Raw genomic sequence first — 17,672 nt, 5'->3', positions numbered from 1 at the left:
CACGGAACCTGCTTGGGATTCTCTCTCCCTCTCTCTCTCTCTCTGCCCCTCCCCCCAGTCGTGCACACGCATGCACACAAGCTCTTTCAAAATAAATAAACATTAAAATAATCTTCATAGGAAAGAAGAAAAGGAGGGAAGGAGAAACACGTGTGGCAAAATTTTGATTCATTGTTAAATTGGCATGATGGGAGTATATCTATGTCAGTTTACTTAGTATTCTCTCTGCTTAAAATTTTTCATGCTGAAAATATTAAGGAAAAGAATAACAGATCTCTCTTAGAGGTGGGAGTGTGTGGATCCACTGGGGCCGTGACTAGAAAAAAGTCATTATCTGATGATTAAAAAAAAAAGATTATTTTTTGAAGGTATCCTTTTTTAAAAGAAAAACTTGTTTTGTTAGCTTTTGGGGGTAGTCACTGCAAACCAATTCCATTGCCTTACATCAAGCAATTGGAGGGGAATTTGGGTAACAAATAGTCTCTGGTGGAAAAGTGAATGCTGATCTTAGCTGGAATAACTTGCTTTCTTCAGCATCCGCAGTGGTTGGTCTCCAGGGGCTTATCTGGCTACATGTGTTTTTCACATTTATTAGTGAAATTGGAGATTCAAGAATAAAACACAGTCCTCAGGAACATTTTGTTAATTTGTGACACACTAGAGATTTTTTAGCCCATAAAGCAAATGAATGAGCTCCGTGGGGGCATAACTGTTATTTTCACCCTGGAAGGCAGTAAAGACCCACTGTATTTATTAAGCACTTAGAGAATGGCAAATGAATAGTGCTATGAAAATAGAAAAATATATTCACACTATTGCTATTAATAGTGTAATTTTTTTTGTATGTTCTGAAGGAAAACCCATCAGATGAAAATTTAAAAGTAAAGATAGACAGACCTCTGTATAATATTTGACTGTTTTATCTTGGATGAGAATTTAATTCAGTGTCAGTATAAAGTTGTTTTGTTTCTGTCAAACAGGCTGGATCAGGTTAAGGAAACTCACCCCTTCTTTTTGGCGGGGCTGGATATACAAAGAAATGAACAGACCAGATATTTGATTCAGGGCCTTCTTTCTAAGCGGCCACGGGGCCTAACAGGATGTTCTGGTAAAAACAGTCCTCCATGTACGTGATGTGCTGCGATATTTCTAACAGGCTTTAAAAATACTCAGCAGCTGGGGCACCCAAGTGGCTCAGTCGGTTGAGCGTCGGTTGAGTCGGTTGACTCTTCAGCTCAGCTCAGGTCATGATCTCATAGTTTGTGAGCTCTAGCCCCACGTCGGGCTCTGCGCTGGCAGCACAGAGCCAGCTTGGAATTCTGTCTCTCCTCCTCTCTGCCTGTCTCTCTTTCTGTCTCTCTTTCTCAAAGTAAATTTTAAAAATAAACTTAAAAAGAAAAAATAACATACTCACCTGCACGGGAGGCTTGGGGACAGTGCTGGCTGGTCCTCACACCGAAAAAGTCCGGATGAAGCCGATACTCCAGAGGATGGGGGCTGTGTCAGATGCAGGGATTGATGTCAATACGCAAGGTAAGCTGGGCCAGGCAGCGAAAGGAGCAAAGGCCAGAAGGGGGCATGTGCTCCCACGAGGACAAAGTGACTCCTCAGATTCCTTTGAAGGAGTTCATTGAATGCTTTGCATCGAAGTAGGTAGGAAGGAAGAAAGAGGCCTCATTCCCCGCCAGTAGGGGGTGAAGAACAAGAATCCAGAAGACCCTGTGAAGAGATTAAGTGATCAAGTGATCACGGGTAACTCAGCCGTTGGCTATATGGTGCATTTTCGTGTGCTTGTTTGCACCTTGATTTAAAAGACTAGACCCGTTTATTTTCAGGAAGCACCAGAAAAGAAACTGTGGCTTGTCTCTGCATGTATGCGTATGTGTGTGAGTGTGTCGCGGAGAGGCAGGGAACAGAGTCGAAGGGCCAAGAAGAGTCATTCCAGGGGGATGTTTTTGTGCTTTTTAGCTATATTTACACAAGACTGTCAAAGCAGATGTCAGCAGTTGTGCTTCTGTGAGATGTTTGCTTGGGCAGATGCGAGGGTAGCAAGGAGGGCTTGTAGAGGGGATGGGCCAGGCAAGGGATCTGGAAGGAACCCCTCACACCCTCCCTGGCCCCCAGCTGTTGTAAGCTGACCCCGCTGCACTACAGTCTTAAGCACTGTCTGTTACCAAGTGCCTTCCACATGCCAGGCACACACCTATCCCAGATCCTCAGTGTCAGGGAGGAAAATGAGGCTTAGCTCCAGGTAAGTCTTGTCCATTCATAAGCGCTGGGTGGCAGTTATAAGCCAGGGCTCTGTCCCCTTCCCCCCACCATCCCAGAGTGCTCCTGACCCCAAAGCCAAATGTGTACAAAAGCAACGCAAAGACACCCAGAGACTCTGGCATGTCTCTAGAGCACATGTGAGATAATGAGCACATGTGGAATTTGGGAGGCTTTTAATGTTATGAAGCACACGATAGGGAGTCCCTCTGTAATGCCAAACACAGGGCTGAAAAGCGAGATCCAAAGAGTTTTCATCTTTACTCTGTGCTTGCCTTAATACTCCTCACCAAGTTGAGTCGCTTAAGTCAAGCAAGGGTAATGGAGCCAAGTCTCTTGGGACCTTAAGGGCCTGAAGTGAGGCCTGGGCCCCCGGAACCTGGCAGAACGTAGAGCTTGGACATGACCCTGGGAGAGAGCAAGAGTGCAGCCTCCCCATGGTCTTGGTGAAATGCAAATGGGGAAAGCCCCAAGGCACCCGGGCTGAAAATACGCTAACAGCTGGCTTTATTCTTGGGGGTGGGAGGCTGAGGTTAGGCACACCTACACACCAGGCACAGGGCTGTTTGCACAGAAAAGGTGAGTGAGGTACAACTTCCTTTATGGTGGGCATTCACCTGGATGCTGGTAGAAAATGAATATGAGTGAAGCGACAGCCCGGGGACTTCTGGTTCTTAGGGTTTATTCTGCCCTCCTTTGGAGCTGAAACACCCCCTGTATCACCAGATATCCTGGTTAGCGTGTTGTACCCTCCACACTTTTCCTTAGGCTAGACAGGCAGCTGTTGGGTGCTAGGCATGCTGAATGTCATTTGAAGAATACGCTTTTCTTTTTCATCTCCCTGCGATGTCCCGGGAATGTGTTACTCTCTTTTGCCTGCTCCCCTCTGTGGTTTTTTCAGCTTGTCACTTAAACATTTCTGATGTGTCCTGATTGCTCCCCGGTCCCCAGAACTCATCAGAGAGCCCTGCCCCACGCCCACCCCCGCCTCGGGAAGCAGGGGTCTGTGTCCCGGGTCCTGTTGTCACTTGCAAGTGTGACTCAGCTGCCGCTGTGTCTTTGAACACACAAGGCAGTTGTGGGATTCTTAATTGCCATTTTCATCTATATAATTAAAATTAAATGAAAAAATGGATAGCCTCCAAAATCCAAATTAATTTTATGAGTACTTCTTGAGGGGGAAAAAATATGTATAAACACTATAATTGTTACTTGATTTGCCTTCAGCAGAACGAGAAGATTTTACCTGCCTGAAGGGAAAATTAGTAATTTTAAATGAAAAAAAAAAAAAAAAAAAAAGATTAGCCTGATACTTCTGGTGCTTCTTGTGGCTGAAAGTCAAAAAATAACAACATGGATGGAGAATCAAAACTAATAACAGGGAAGGGATAAATAACTCCATGTGTCGCTTTCAAAAAGACGCTGTGTGATTGGAACTCTCTGGATCCAACTTGCCTTCATGCTAGTCTGGATTTTTCCCCCCCCGCCTGATTCGTCACCGGTGTTTACGCTTTCCTCAAGAAAGTGTCTTTACCCCCCCACGTCAAAACCTCCTTAATGCTCGGAAACCAGCATTTCGCCTGCTTACTCTGCTATGCAAGTGTGACAGTCCGCACATAAGCGGAGCATAATGAGAAAACAAAAAGGCAAGTTTTGTTGTTGTTGTTGTTGTTTGCTTTTTTGTTTTTTAATCCACTGGGCCAGGCAGTGTGGCAGTGTGCAGTCTCATGAGGCGCCTGACGGACATGTTTGTAAAGACTTGGACGGTCCCTTTATTTGGAATGACAAACCCTCCGCTCCACATAATGAGGTCAGTGAAGCATCCAGAAAAGAAACGTATAATTTGGTAGCGTGGGTCTGTAAGCACAGCCCTGCCGAGGCTATTTCAGTTTAATGAAGCAGCTACTTTACCGCTACCCACTCTTAGTGAATGGCCTCCTTGGCGTGTTTTTGAAAACTTAAATGTTGCTGGTAATCATGTCCCAGCAATCTCCTTAGAGAGCCTTTGTGCCCTGTCCTCAGAAGAAATATGCCGCTTTTACATGTTAATGGTTTTGAAATTAGTCATTTGCTCCATTTTCATTGGAAAGGAAGGTCAGTGTGTGATTTCCCGCCTGCCTTCATTTTGTCTGAACATTCCAGATACTCCCAAGTCAGTTCATCAGGCATGCAGGGCACTGCCTGGTTATAACATGCCTCAAAAGCCAGGGAAATGTTCTATCAAAGAGCATTCTTATTCTCAGAGACTGTTCTTAGAATTCAGAGTCTAAAAGTCTCCCTCAGAGGGGGAAGTTCCTGGACAGCCTTTATTGCTTTTTTTTTTTTTTTTTTCGTTTCAATCACCAACTGACTTGTCCTGCCCGCTCATTGGTCTCATCATTGGAGGCCTTGCCCCCCTGAGTATGCAGCCCCTCTAGGAAGGTGAAGGGACGTTTTAGAGATACTTCCTGAGGCAAGTATCATGTAAAACTGAGGTCCACCTTCTGAATCCTGGACCAGGGTGAATGATGTGCAGTTCTGTGGGAGCAGAAAGCCATCGAGCCATTCCTCAGTTGTGCATTTCCATCCTCCAGCCCCCCACAAATTTAGGGCAGTTTCCCCCGAGTGAGCAAAGGCATGATTGCCAGTGGAAAGATGCCTTGCCCTCATGGCTCTGCAGCCCCAAAGAGGGTCTGGGAAACATTCCTCAAGAAATGCAAAGCCTGGCTTGAAAGGTCTGGACACTACACCATCAGCAACTTCAAAGGAGTACCTAGTAATCTCTCAGAAAATATTTCTTTTGAGCGGACAAAAGAATGAATACATTTGCTTCTTGGATTTGCTTTGTGGACCGACTCTGGTTGTGAGAGTGACAGGGTACCCTTCTAGAACACATTGAGACCTGAGGAGTGTGCTTCTTAAAAATCTCAGGAATTACTAGCATTGAATTTGTTGGTCCATTCTTGCCACAGAATGCCTCTCCAGGCTTGGGCCTGCTTAGTCCACTGCCCAGGCAGCCTTCCTGACCAGGTTAGTGCCAGTTAACACACATACTCTTATGCTCTTATTTTCACCTTTAAACCGCATGATAACTTGTACACCCAAACAGAGGTGCCAACATAACAGATTCCTCCCCCAGACATCTTGTTGTCCTACAACTAAAAGATTCAAGTTGAGTTTCCGCTGAAAATACAGTTCTGATAGAAGCAGGCACTTGGAGGCGTGGCTTGCATTTTATTTCCTAGTATATTTATCACATACTAGATAAGCTAAGAGAATGGCAGCTGCTGTAACAAATAAACCCAAATATCTCAAACATAATACATACCTTCACTAAATATTCATCATGGACAAGTGACAACGTGTGTGCAGGGATCTGAAGGAGACAGGGCTGAGGAAGAGAAATAGATGTTCAGGGAAGAGGGTCCCTTCGTGCTCCCCCACCAAGAGAGACGGAGCAGTACAACGTCAGAGCTCAAGCATGATCCAGAGGTACAGCATGGTGGAAACTGACCAGCCACGGGGGAAGGGAGTTTTCAAAGAGAGAAACAAGATGCAACTCAGCCTAGAAAAAGAGCAGGAATTAAGGTTAATGTGGCAATAGTCCCCTGCACGCGGCTCATCCCAGTTTACCGAGCGTGTTCATATGTATTATTTTAGGCCTCACAAACAACCCGATCAATTGGCTCAGGAATATTAGTGCCTTTATTCCAAATACGCAAGAGGTCTCAGCAAAGGCTGAGAGGCTAAGTGATTTAGCCAGGTGAGCAATGAGCCAGGGTGCAGGCGTGGGTGCCCTGCCTCCGAGAACAGAGCTTCCTCCCGGAACTCTGTGATCCTCAGGGAGGTTTCAGGGACTGCTGGGGCCAGGGGGGCTGAGGAGGTGAACAGAGGGCCCCTGCCTTCCCCTCCCCCACGTCTTCCGGCCGCATCCTCGTGGTGCCAGCCATGTTCCCATGGAAATCACTTACCAAAGGCAGACCGTTCAGAAACATGGCAGCAATTAGCCATAGCCCGGCTGGGTTCTTGCTTTGGTAAAACCTGTACTGTCCTTTAAAGGGGTCACAGTTTAACAAATAGGCCTTTTTAATCTTCACAATGGTCTCATCAGGCTTTCATTCATTTAGCCACTCCCTCCTCTTTTGCCGGCTCCCTCTCCTGCACCTAGCGCCTTCCTTTTCACTCTGTGCAGATGGATTTGGCCGATGCCAAATCATGTTCTATTCACAGCCTGAGAAAGAAAGAATACAAGGTGTCAAGCCTGGCCAACAAAGGACCTGCCCTACCAGTGCAATCTGATGTTCAAGTTTACACAGACACACCACCCCCCACGGGCACTGTGGTTTTGTCCTGAACAATCCCAGACAGCAGAATTCTTGGCTGAACCAGGAAGACATGTTCCCACAAGAGCAGCAGTGTTGATAAGAAAGCGGTCGAATTGGTGCTTGAAATTTTGCAGAAAGACCAGTGGAAGCCCAGTTAGGCTGCAAACCGACAGCTCAGCTCTTTCCAGCGTCCACAGCAACAGCCTGCTGTTTTCCCAAGTGGCCCTAAAGGAGACAGGGAAATGCAGTGGGCCATTTGTCACTGCCCCCGGTGCAACATATGTATGCCAATTGGTGCATGCAGCCTACACAGGCTCACTCCTGCCCCAGGCCTGGTCTAGGCCTCTGTGCTTCCTTTTGACTGAGACTGGGGACAGTCTCCTCCTCCTCCACCTGGGGAGATGACTAGATCCACTCTTGTGGGGTCAGAACCAACTTAGCCCTTCCCACCATGATCTCAGGTGCTCATGCTCTGCATAATCTCTTCTATCCAATTTTCAATTCAAGATATGATCTTGTAGGGGCACTCGTGGGTGGTTCAGTGGATTAAGTGTCTGACTCTTGATTTTGGCTCAGGTCATGATCTCGTGGTCATGGGATCAAGCCCCACCTCAGGCTCCATGCTGCGCATGCCTGGAGCCTGCTTTAGATTCTCTCTCTCTCTCTCTGTCTCTCTGTCTCTCTGTCTCTCTGTCTCTCTCTGTCTCTCTCCCTCCCTGTCTTTCTGCCCCTCCCCTGCTTGTGCTGTCTCCCTCAAAATAAATAAATAAACATTAAAAAAAAAAAAAAGGACATGATCTCTTCAAAGTGTGCGAACTCATCATGGGCATGCCAGGCTTGGTACCTCAAGATTATTCTGATGCATGGTGGTCTGTGAATATGATGGTGTATTCAGTGAGTGCTGGACTGGAGCATCGTATCCATCAGGTCCCAAGTTGGGTTCAGGGCTTGCTTGCAGGAGAAGGCAACGTAGAGGAGCCTTCCTTCCCTTTATGCTCAACTCCGTGCCCAGCACCCACTGTGAATGAAATGAACTGATCAGACCACTGATGATCCCTTTTGCCTTTGAGAAGGGAAATTAAATGATGAAGTATATCACCCAGAAGTGAAATTACAGATATAAAATAAGTTTAAAGGGAACTCTACTTCTTGAATTGTTGTAAGGGCATTTTATTGCAGATTTAGGTCATATATTTAGAATTGCTTCCTTTGATGAGAACTTAATCTGGGTTATAAGTGAACGAACTTGGGGACATTGTGTGCCTGAGTGATGTCCCGTCACTAGAGTTAGCTTAATTACTGACTGCCTGGGTCTCATCTTCTCCCTCTGTGCACCTCTCCTCTGCCTCCTTCCCATGCCATTGAGCATAGGGAGGGAGCATTTGGTCCTAGGAGTTGAAGTTATGCAGAACCTGAAAATAGACTCTCAGAATGCATCCAGACATAATGATTCCATGCGGCAAGAAGGTCACTGTGTCTGCTTTTCCTGCCAACACACCCCTGGCTCTTTATCTATGGCTGCCTTGTGAGGCAAGAGAGCTGTGCCAGGAAGTTACACTTGGTGACTAGGAGGCATTATTAGAATTTAAAATCATGTCAATGGGGTTTTATAAGAGCAGGGATAGGGAAGGGGGATTAGACAGAGTTTTAGAAGTCGGTCTTTGAACATCCTTTTGTTCTGTGGCCTGAGAGCTACTATAACTCAATTACTAAAAAAAAAAAAAAAAAATCTGGCCTCAGTTACAAATCAACTCCGCCCTGTCAACCCTGCCAAAAATTAAAAAGACATCCACCCAGAAAGTTTACTGTGGTTATCCAAGTGGTGGGATCATCTGGGAGTCGTGTTGTTTTCTTTGTACTTTTCTGTACTTTCTATAACATACATTTCTGGCTTTTACAGTATTAAAAACAAACAAAGGCAACAAATCCTATTTAAAAAGCAAAACTAGGGGTACCTGGGTGGCTCAGTTGGTAAAGTGTCCGACTCTTGGTTTCAGCGTAGGTCATGATCTCATGGTTCGTGGGTTTGGGCCGCGCTTCAGGCTCTGGGCTGACAGCACAGAGTCTGCTCGGGATTCTGTTTCCCTCTCTCTCTACCCCTCCCCTACGCATGCTCAAACTCCCTCTCTCTCTTTCTCAAAATAAATGAAGAAACTTTTAAAAAATAATAAAAGATAAAAAGCAAAACCACACTGGCTAATTATCAGGGTGTGTCCTTGACTGCCCAGTGCCTGGTGGTTGGAAAGCCCACCAGGGAGGTGACGACAACATGTGGGGACAGCCCTGCCTGTGCCCCTACATCGGGCCTCTGACCAGGGCCGGTAGTCCCCTACCCCGTCCTCACTTCCGGCTTCCAGAGGTCTCCCAGGACAGGCCAGATCACAAACACTAAGAGGAATGGTGACGGCCAAGGACAGGAACAGGAACATGCTGGAGCAAGGCCAGCCAGACACCTCAGCACAAGGAGGGAATTCCATTCCTGTCCAGTTGCCCCTGATGGCCAGGCTCCTTGACATGTGCTTTTCGGGAGGGATAGTGTCAGTTCAAGTTCACCTGCAAGCACTATGTTCTCATCCTAACAACGTCCAGTAGATGCAGATTGTTCTAGAAGTTGGGATGATCCTGTTTCCCAGACCCATAGGAGTCAAGTACGGTATAATAACCAGGAGAAACAGCTAGGAGAAAGCAACCCATGGAGGAATTCCAAAAATCCTTCGGGGGCTGTGAGGTGGATTTATTTTGATTTGGGGCCTTTACCATCCAGTCTGGTTATTGATGTGAACTCCATCCGTCAACCAATCCTGCCTCTGTCTATAGAGTCTGGGCTGTCATGGGCTCCGGAGCTTGAGATGAGCAGGCTGGGCAGAAATAGCCATATTCCTAGAGGTGAGATTCAACGCCTGCAAGTTTCTGTAAAGACGTCTGTTTCTCATGTATCACATGCAGACCTGTTACTGGATACAGTGGGATTGCTCACACCGGTGCATCTGGGTGCTTTGAATTTGAGGTCTGGTTCAAGCCCCCACCACACGGATCGGGGACAGAATTCCTTGCAGGCTCGGTGACAGACTGTGTGTCAGGGAGGCAAGGCCTTTACTAAGAATGGATTTTAAGAGCCTGTAGAGAGCTCATTCGTCATCATTTCTTGTGTTCCTCTATGATGATGCAGTGTCCCTGGATTTTAGGTATTCCACTAACAAAAACTCAATTCTAATGTCTTGATTGTGATGTCCATTAGGAAAAAATATAACGAGCTCATCCAACTAATCATTTCTCATGAATAACTATTTAAGACAAGGCTAAAATAGGTTAAGTTTTTAAAGGAAGTTAATTGTCAAGATATATTAAGTAGATAATTGTATTATGGGACACAGATATGGCAATGGTCAGAAATGTGGTACATTAATTGAACAATTCACTTTGGCAAATATTGTCCTAGAAGCTGCTACTTGGCCAAAGTCTTTTTTTTTTTCTTTCCCTTACTCTCTTTTTTTAATCTTAGCATCTCAGAATGAAGCCGAATGGAAAATAAATTGCTTACAAGAAAAAAAGAGTTGCGAGCAGTTTTAATAAAGATTCTAGTAACTTTGAGAGAGTGTCAACAAAGACTTATTGCTTCTCTGGCACAGAGCAAGAGAACCGCTTATCTCCTCTTCAGATCTGGCTCCAGAGCCATCAGGCCCTCTCCCCTCCAAGAGCAGGGATCCTAAATGTTCACGTACACTGCTATTTACGTATGCCCGCCATCTTGTTCACAACCACATCCACTGTTTCTCGTGGGTTCTGTGTGTGTGCACACAGGTGTTACATGGTAACAAGATAATGCACCACGTCTAGGCTCCCCATGTTATTCCTATTAAATGACGACACGGCGATGTTGGTGGCCCGTAGTTCTCCATTTTCTATTAACCACCCTGCCCAAGTAAACTGTTTTCTGATCTCTCCTAGATGGAAATCTTGCATGAACGTGGAAGCCATTAGCAGAGTAATTGCTGTCTGTTACCATGACAACCAGCCGCTGCAGTCACCTGCCGGAAGTGCTGCCAGACTGCACCAGCTCGGCTGCGCCTGTGGTGAAGACCGTGGACGACTGTGGCAGCCTCGTGAATGGGCAGCCGCAGTATGTCATGCAAGTTTCGGCCAAGGACGGGCAGCTGCTGTCAACAGTAGTGCGGACTCTTGCCACCCAGAGGTAGTACCGCTATTAAATAAATGAATCTGTAACTGAGCGGGAGCACTCTTTGTCAGATGCCGGATGCTAAAAGGAATGTAAACAGTGCTCAGGGCTTTGTGTCAGGTGAGAGGAGGTGCTGAGGGAAGAAAAAACTATACAAGTTCTCTGATCAGCGTTTCTATAGCAATGGGGTGTAACGCTAAAATCCACACTCCTGAGTTCTCCAGTTAAAACACTTGCAGAGAGCCAGGCAGGGAAGGATCCCACAGGACACAGGATGGCTTTCTTTACCTGTGTTATTTGGACAATGCTATGGTAAATTACACTCTCTGTCGCCATGTGCTAACAAAGGTAGCTCTTTGTTAGAAAGGAGGGAAGGAGGCACCTGAATTCCGGTGACAAAGCCAAAGTGATTAGACTTGTGGGCACAATTTCTGAAGTGACCTTCCTAGTGTTTGTGCTAATCAGCACCGCCTGGTGGGAGCACTATTCCTGGGTGAGTCGCTTCTGTGGTATGTCCCCACTCGGGAGGGGGGGCACTTCTGTTGCCCCCTCCTTTGCGCCCCATGGGCCCTTCACCCCTGATCCTTCACAACATACCCTGCCTGCCCCCACAGCTTGTCTCCCTTGGATGATGAAACAAAGCAAGGCCGTGGGCTCTGAGCAGCCCCGAGATGGCTTATCCAGGCCGGCACTTGGTCCCTGGAGCTCTCCCCTTGTCTGGTGGCAGACTGAGAGCCATGGGCTGTCCAGCCAATACATGCTCCTTGACTTCTCCAGCTTTCTTGCAGAACAGTTACGTGCAACTTTGATCTACTAATGTAAAATGCCTGTCAACACTGGACCTGCCCTAAGATGCCGGCACCGCCACTCCTGATTCTGGAAGGTTGGGCCAGTAACTCACATGTTGACTGCTTATCTTTGTCTGAGGAACGCAACCAAGCCCTACGGTAGAGATACAGGCCCACATGCACCTGCAGCAGGACTATGGGTAGCACCACAGCGTTTTCCGTTACCCCAGCCTGGACACAGAAGCCACCAGACACAGACTTACACACTCATGCATCTTGTAAACATTCCCCACACACCACCTTCTGCCAATCTGTGCAGCTAGCAAAGGGATAAAGTAGAAGAAAGTCAATATATATGTTCCCACCTCTCAGAAAGCTTCTAACAATTGGTTTAGGACTCAGAATATGATGAGGCAATGAGCACCATTGCTCACCTGCTAACTGAGACAGCTGACCGGGTGTACCCTGAAGCCTTCAGACACCTTGTTTAATCAGAAGAACAGGCTTAGACCTATGAGCCAGTTGTGTGAGTGTGTGTGTGTGTGTGTCTGTGTGTGTCTGTCTGTCTGTCTGTCTGTGTGCATGCGCGCAGGCGCACAGATCAGGCATTTTCACGTGTTCTACCAGGTGCTCAGGTAAACCAGACGATTTTAGACTTTCACGTGCATTTGGCTCAGTGGGAATGAAGGAGGCCAGGAATAGTCAGAGACAAAGTCAACTCTACTCCTTAAACTTTCTTCTCTCAGCCCTGAGCATGAATGGATCCCACTTCCGGGCAAGTGGGAAGATGTTTTTCCTCTTTTAAACCTTCACTTGTTCCCAGGATCATCCCAGAAAGGTCTTTGGGAAACAGCAGTTACTTCCATGGCCATTTCCATTTGGACCAAAGATGGTGTCAAAGAGAGGGATGGGTCTAGGTTGGGCGAGGACCGGTGCAGAGGCTGTTCTTCAGGTTGGCACATACAGTGATAACATAGTTTAAAACCTAATGCCCAGTAAAGAAAAATATGAGAAGCAATATAAGAAGATGTCGGTCAGAAAGGAATGGTCCTCTCACAAAGACACAGTGTGCACTGGGAAGTGAGGCCATGTCAGTTTGAGCCCTCCATTGGCCACTAACTTCCCTGATGAGGGCCATGTCATTGGACTTTTCCTGACCTGAGTTTTTCTGCGAGCGGAAATAGTTACCACTAACTACGCATGTACTACAGGCTGGTCCCTATTCTAAGCTTCTGATTTGAACTGTCACTTCTCACAGTCACACAAGAGGAAGACACCATTCGTGCAGCCACTCTGGAAAACAGTGTGGAGGTTCCTCAAAAAATTAAAAATAGATCTACCCTAGGACCCAGCAATAGCACTGCTAGGAATTTACCCAAGGGATACAGGAGTGCTGATGCCTAGGGGCACTTGTACCCCAATGTTTATAGCAGCACTCTCAACAATAGCCAAATTATGGAAAGAGCCTAAATGTCCATCAACTGATGAATGGATAAAGAAATTGTGGTTTATATACACAATGGAGTACTACGTGGCAATGAGAAAGAGTGAAATATGGCCCTTTGTAGCAACATGGATGGAACTGGAGAGTGTGATGCTAAGTGAAATAAGTCATACAGAGAAAGACAGATACCATATGTTTTCACTCTTATGTGGATCCCGAGAAACTTAACAGAAGACCATGGGGGAGGGGAAGGAAAAAAAGAAGTTAGAGAGGGAGGGAGCCAAACCATAAGAGACTCTTAAAAACTGAGAACAATCTGAAGGTTGATGGGGGGTGGGAGGGAGGGGAGGATGGGTATTGAGGAGGGCACCTGTTGGGATGAGCACTGGGTATGGAAACCAACTTGACAATCAATTTCATATTAAAAAAAAAAAAAAGAGGAAGGCACCATTCTTTGTGCCTGTTTTAGAGATGAGGAAACTAACATACAGAGACATGACATTAATTGCGCCAAATTAGCCAGTATGGGTAGGCACCAGAGCTGGGGTTCAGGCCCAGGCACCACTCCAGAACCTGCCTCAGGAACCACCACACCATGTGCCTTCAAGAAATGCGCAGGGCTGGTTTTTCTAAATTCATGGCAGAGCTCTAGACTCAGGCCACCTCTGTGGGACACACCCGTTACTTGCGTTGAGCTTAGTATCCTTAGCATCCTAGGAAAGCTCAAAGGATCACCTGCCGCTCAGCTCACGGCTCTGGTTCAGACCTCAGTTCTATGCAACAGCTTGAGAGCTAGCTGCCAGTTAACTTCCCACCCCTCATTCTCCCACCCTTATGAAAGGAGAAAGGAAAAGAACCTGTGAGTTTTTCCAAGTGTCCTGGCTTGATTCAAAAGACGAAGTTTGCCTGGAAACTACAGTTGATGTCTTTTCAAAACAATTTCTGTTTTTAAGGGTGAGGAGTAGTTTTTATTTTTCGATCGGGAGTCTGCCTGAACAACATTCACGTCCAAGACAAAAATAACACACTGCTCGCTTTCACCCACTTTTGGCCCCGGGCCATCCCCTGCTTCTTTATATTGGCGAAGGGAGATGCCCAAGGACCCCTCCCCCCCCATGTACACAGAGCGTACATCTAGGGTTTGAAAGCAAGTGTCTGTTGGAGCAGCTGCCACTGGGGAGGGTCTGAGGGACGCAGAGCCAGAGGACCATCCTCTTGGTGATGGTCTCCAGCCTGGTGACCAGCAGGCCCCCCTCCTTCTCTTGCAGCCCCTTCAATGACCGGCCGATGTGCAGAATCTGCCACGAGGGCAGCAGCCAAGAGGACTTGCTCTCTCCCTGTGAATGCACAGGGACCTTGGGGACAATTCATCGGAGCTGCCTGGAGCACTGGCTGTCATCCTCAAACACCAGCTACTGTGAACTCTGCCACTTCAAGTTTGCAGTCGAGCGCAAACCCAGGCCGTTAGTGGAGGTCAGTAATTGGGGCACGTCCTGAAAACTTAGCTCTAATGAGCAAATGATGTCTGCTTTGATGCCCAGATCACAAACCCCACGCAGCTCAATGAAGCACAGCGGGAGCAGTGTGTAAGTGTGTGTGTGCGTGTGCATGTGTGTGCGTGACACAGACAGAAACGGCTCACGAGCTCACTCTGGAGCCGACAGTAGAAAAGTGATCTCCATGAAGTGGAGACAGGAGATGGGAAAGCAGTGTGAGGAGAAAGGGGAAGTTTATAAAGTTGCTGTCCATTTTCCCATTCCTGAGAAGTGAGACAATACTTTCGCTTTGCATACCCTCTGCCCCAGTTGAAGCAACAGATACGTGGGCATTTGGCTTGCGTACTCTGCGAGGTCTCTATGAAAAAAATACAGCTGCATAGTATAATGGATACAGCCCCAGACTCCCTGGATTTGAGTAGTGCCATGACCTTAGGTAAGTAACTTTACCTCTTGAAATTACTATGTGGATTACATGAATTAAGATTTCTAAAGCACTTAGAAGAATACCAAGTACATATCCAAGTGTTTGAATAAAAAAAAAAATCTCTCTTAGGAAATTATACACAAGCTTTTTTCAGTTAATAACCTAATATTGGAATCTCTTTTCTTAAAAGGAAGGCATTTCAACCCAGCTATTAAAATGGCAGGACACTCTTTCATATTTTAGGAGCCACACATTTCTACATTAGACCAAGGGTCTGGTCTATGCATTAGCTAGGGGAAGTAGAAAATATCACTAGACTATTTTGCCCTCTCTCCTACCCTCAATGTCTATTAGACAGTTAAAAATTGGATGTTAGCAATAATAACTATTCTAATATATTATGAGCTGGAGCTAATTGAGAGAGACCAAGATCAAGATTATGTGCCTATAATCCAGACCCGCTGATAACCCACTCTTTATTTCAGCAGCTGACCCAGCGAAACTTGGGCATTAAGCTAGAGCTAGAAATCAAGATGCCCTTCTCAGAGACTATTTAAAACAGTATGTTAGCGCCTCAGCACTTAAGGCTCTGGAGAACTCTGTATGTACATGCTCTTGGGTTTGACCTTGAGAATTTAATCAGGACCTGTAACTGGGGCCTGTTTTAGCAATGACTTACTTGCCAAATGGCGTAAAATTTATTGGACTTGCCTCAATTCACCCTATGCTTTAAGACTCTGGATCAAGTGACCTCTTAATTTAGCAGTCTTGCTGCTTGACATCCACTCTCAGAAATTCATATTTGTAGAGTGCCTGTCAGGGATCTGGCCCCATGCCACGTTCACTGGGATTTACATTCCAGAACTTCTCTGCAGAAGGTGCATGGGGAGGTACATAATTAAATAATAAACAAGGGAGGTGGAAGATTTCTCAAGCCCGAAGGCAAAAGTTAAAAAAGAAGCCTACTTCTCCTTTCCAGAAACTTTCTGGAACCTCCCCAAGTTGGTATTGCGGCTTCTCCAGGGAAGCTAACTTCCCAGAGTTAAAAACCAAAAACAAAAAAAACCCAAACAAACAAAAAAAACCAACTCTGCTTTAAAAGGGCTGTGCATCCAGTGGTCTTGACTGGTCTCTCCCCGGTAGAGAAGACTCTTATTTTCACTTGGTAAAAACCCCAGTGTGTGTATGCGTGTGTGTATGTGTGTGTGTGTACACGTGTGCATTTCACATGCACACATCTTGGTTTTTCTCAGCTAAATTGCCTGCATCGAATCACCCAGTGAACCCCTTCCTTCTCAGAGACAGAAACATGTACCTCTACACAAAGGTTCTTCAAAGTGGCCTATGCTTGGCCACAGACTCTGGAATCTTAGGCAACTGTCATTAAACAAGGAAACAGGGCAAATGACCTTGAGAATGTGTGAGGTGCTCTGTAAGATTTAGGGCCATGCCTACAAAAACTTCACCCAAACGGTCACCAGTGGTGAAATTTTCATTGCACAAATGGAATGTGACATTTTTCAGAGTTAATGATGATTGAACAAGTTGAAAGTGAAAGGCAAACCTTCTCAAGCCGGGGGAGGCTGGCCGTTTGATCATCCCATGGCGAAATGAACTTGCTGTTTGACCACAAGCAATAAAAAGAAGTTGTCTTTGGTTTCTCAGCTGGAGGACAAATGAGAGCCAGGTGCAGGCATAGTTTTAAACAAATGACATTACTAATTGACTTTTCCTCTCTTACCAAAGGGCAGGCTTATCCACACTGAGCTTTGCTTAATATTTTTATCTCGAGATAACCATGGATTTTTTTTCTGGAAAATCAGCAAAACCTGCCTATTGGGGTTAAGCATTCGGAGTAGCTTTACTTTATTTCTTGTTTGCACTCTTCCAATTGCGTTAATCATTACGTACCAGTTGGATCTGCCTTCTCATTAAGGCACGAAAATTCTATAACAGTGAATTTCAAAATCAACATCATAATAACAGCTTCTTGTTTGCTAGAGGAAGTGGTTGAAAAAGTCATTTATAAATGTTATTCGTCAGCACCCAGGGGTTAGCAGTGGTCAGAATCACTGTCACACCTCAGACTCTCACACTCTTCCATAAACTCCCCCAGTCCTTCCTTCAAAGTAAACCTCATCCTCCATATCTCCACTGTTGAGAAGACACTGCCCCATCCATTCCTTTCCTGCGCTCTCCACACCCAGCAGCTGGATGTTCATTTGTAACCGATCAGAAACCCAGGGTTTCTGTCTACGAGTTTCTACCCATCATGGCCAAAATCAAGGGACTGGTTCTCATTAGCACCTCCAAAGTGGGTATCACCTCCCCATTTAGCCACTGTCCATCTGTGTGGCATGCCTCAGTTTCTCAGAGCTGCAGGACAGTGAACTGGGGGCTCTCCATTATATCCTTGGTCTCTATAAATACATTCAGAAGCTCTATCCCACACTTAAAAATGAGAGCATTTCATGGTACTTGATTTATAACTCAATAAGGTGACTCTGTGTGTGCCCATCTACTAACCTTCCTACCTCCACGGCCAGACCAAATCATTTAGTCTCCTCTGGTAAAATCACTGCCAATTTTATATCCTAATTTTTTTTTTTTCTCTGCTAAGTAAGCCAGTATAACAAGAGAACTACACTGTGATCATCTGGTTTATTTGGATATGGGTGAATTTCCTCCAGTCCAGCTTATGTAAATCTCTTCAGGTCTGTGTCAATCAGCCAAAGCTTGAAAGGGAAGCGTTCAAACTGCACGTAGCA

General features: G+C 46.0%; 1 protein-coding gene and 1 long non-coding RNA gene across 6 annotated transcripts in view; one reads left to right on the top strand and one right to left on the bottom strand.

Annotated features, from left to right (window-relative positions):
* The window catches only part of LOC125934855 (uncharacterized), a 79,836-nt gene that overhangs the window by 4,956 nt on the left and 57,208 nt on the right, over positions 1–17,672 (bottom strand). For 2 of the 3 annotated variants that reach the window (XR_007461544.1, XR_007461546.1), the window contains 4 exons: positions 7,417–7,590; positions 6,219–6,797; positions 5,576–5,812; positions 1,222–1,719 (listed from right to left, as the gene is read on the bottom strand). This is a non-coding gene — a long non-coding RNA (uncharacterized LOC125934855). Of the gene's footprint in view, positions 1–1,221; positions 1,720–5,575; positions 5,813–6,218; positions 6,798–7,416; positions 7,591–17,672 lie in introns of those variants that run through there. The other variant, XR_007461545.1, reaches the window with a different exon arrangement.
* The window catches only part of MARCHF3 (membrane associated ring-CH-type finger 3), a 154,947-nt gene that overhangs the window by 100,956 nt on the left and 36,319 nt on the right, over positions 1–17,672 (top strand). For 2 of the 3 annotated variants that reach the window (XM_049648446.1, XM_049648447.1), the window contains exons 2-3: positions 10,521–10,764; positions 14,250–14,454. In XM_049648446.1, the coding sequence (XP_049504403.1) occupies positions 10,577–10,764; positions 14,250–14,454 (393 nt within the window). In that variant the 5' untranslated portion in view covers positions 10,521–10,576. Of the gene's footprint in view, positions 1–2,574; positions 4,079–10,520; positions 10,765–14,249; positions 14,455–17,672 lie in introns of those variants that run through there. The other variant, XM_049648448.1, reaches the window with a different exon arrangement.

Source organism: Panthera uncia (assembly GCF_023721935.1).
Source record: "Panthera uncia isolate 11264 chromosome A1 unlocalized genomic scaffold, Puncia_PCG_1.0 HiC_scaffold_17, whole genome shotgun sequence".
Classification (NCBI taxonomy): domain Eukaryota; kingdom Metazoa; phylum Chordata; class Mammalia; order Carnivora; family Felidae; genus Panthera; species Panthera uncia.
The sequence above is the reverse complement of the archived record's forward strand: the minus strand, read 5'-3'. Positions and strand labels throughout refer to the sequence as shown.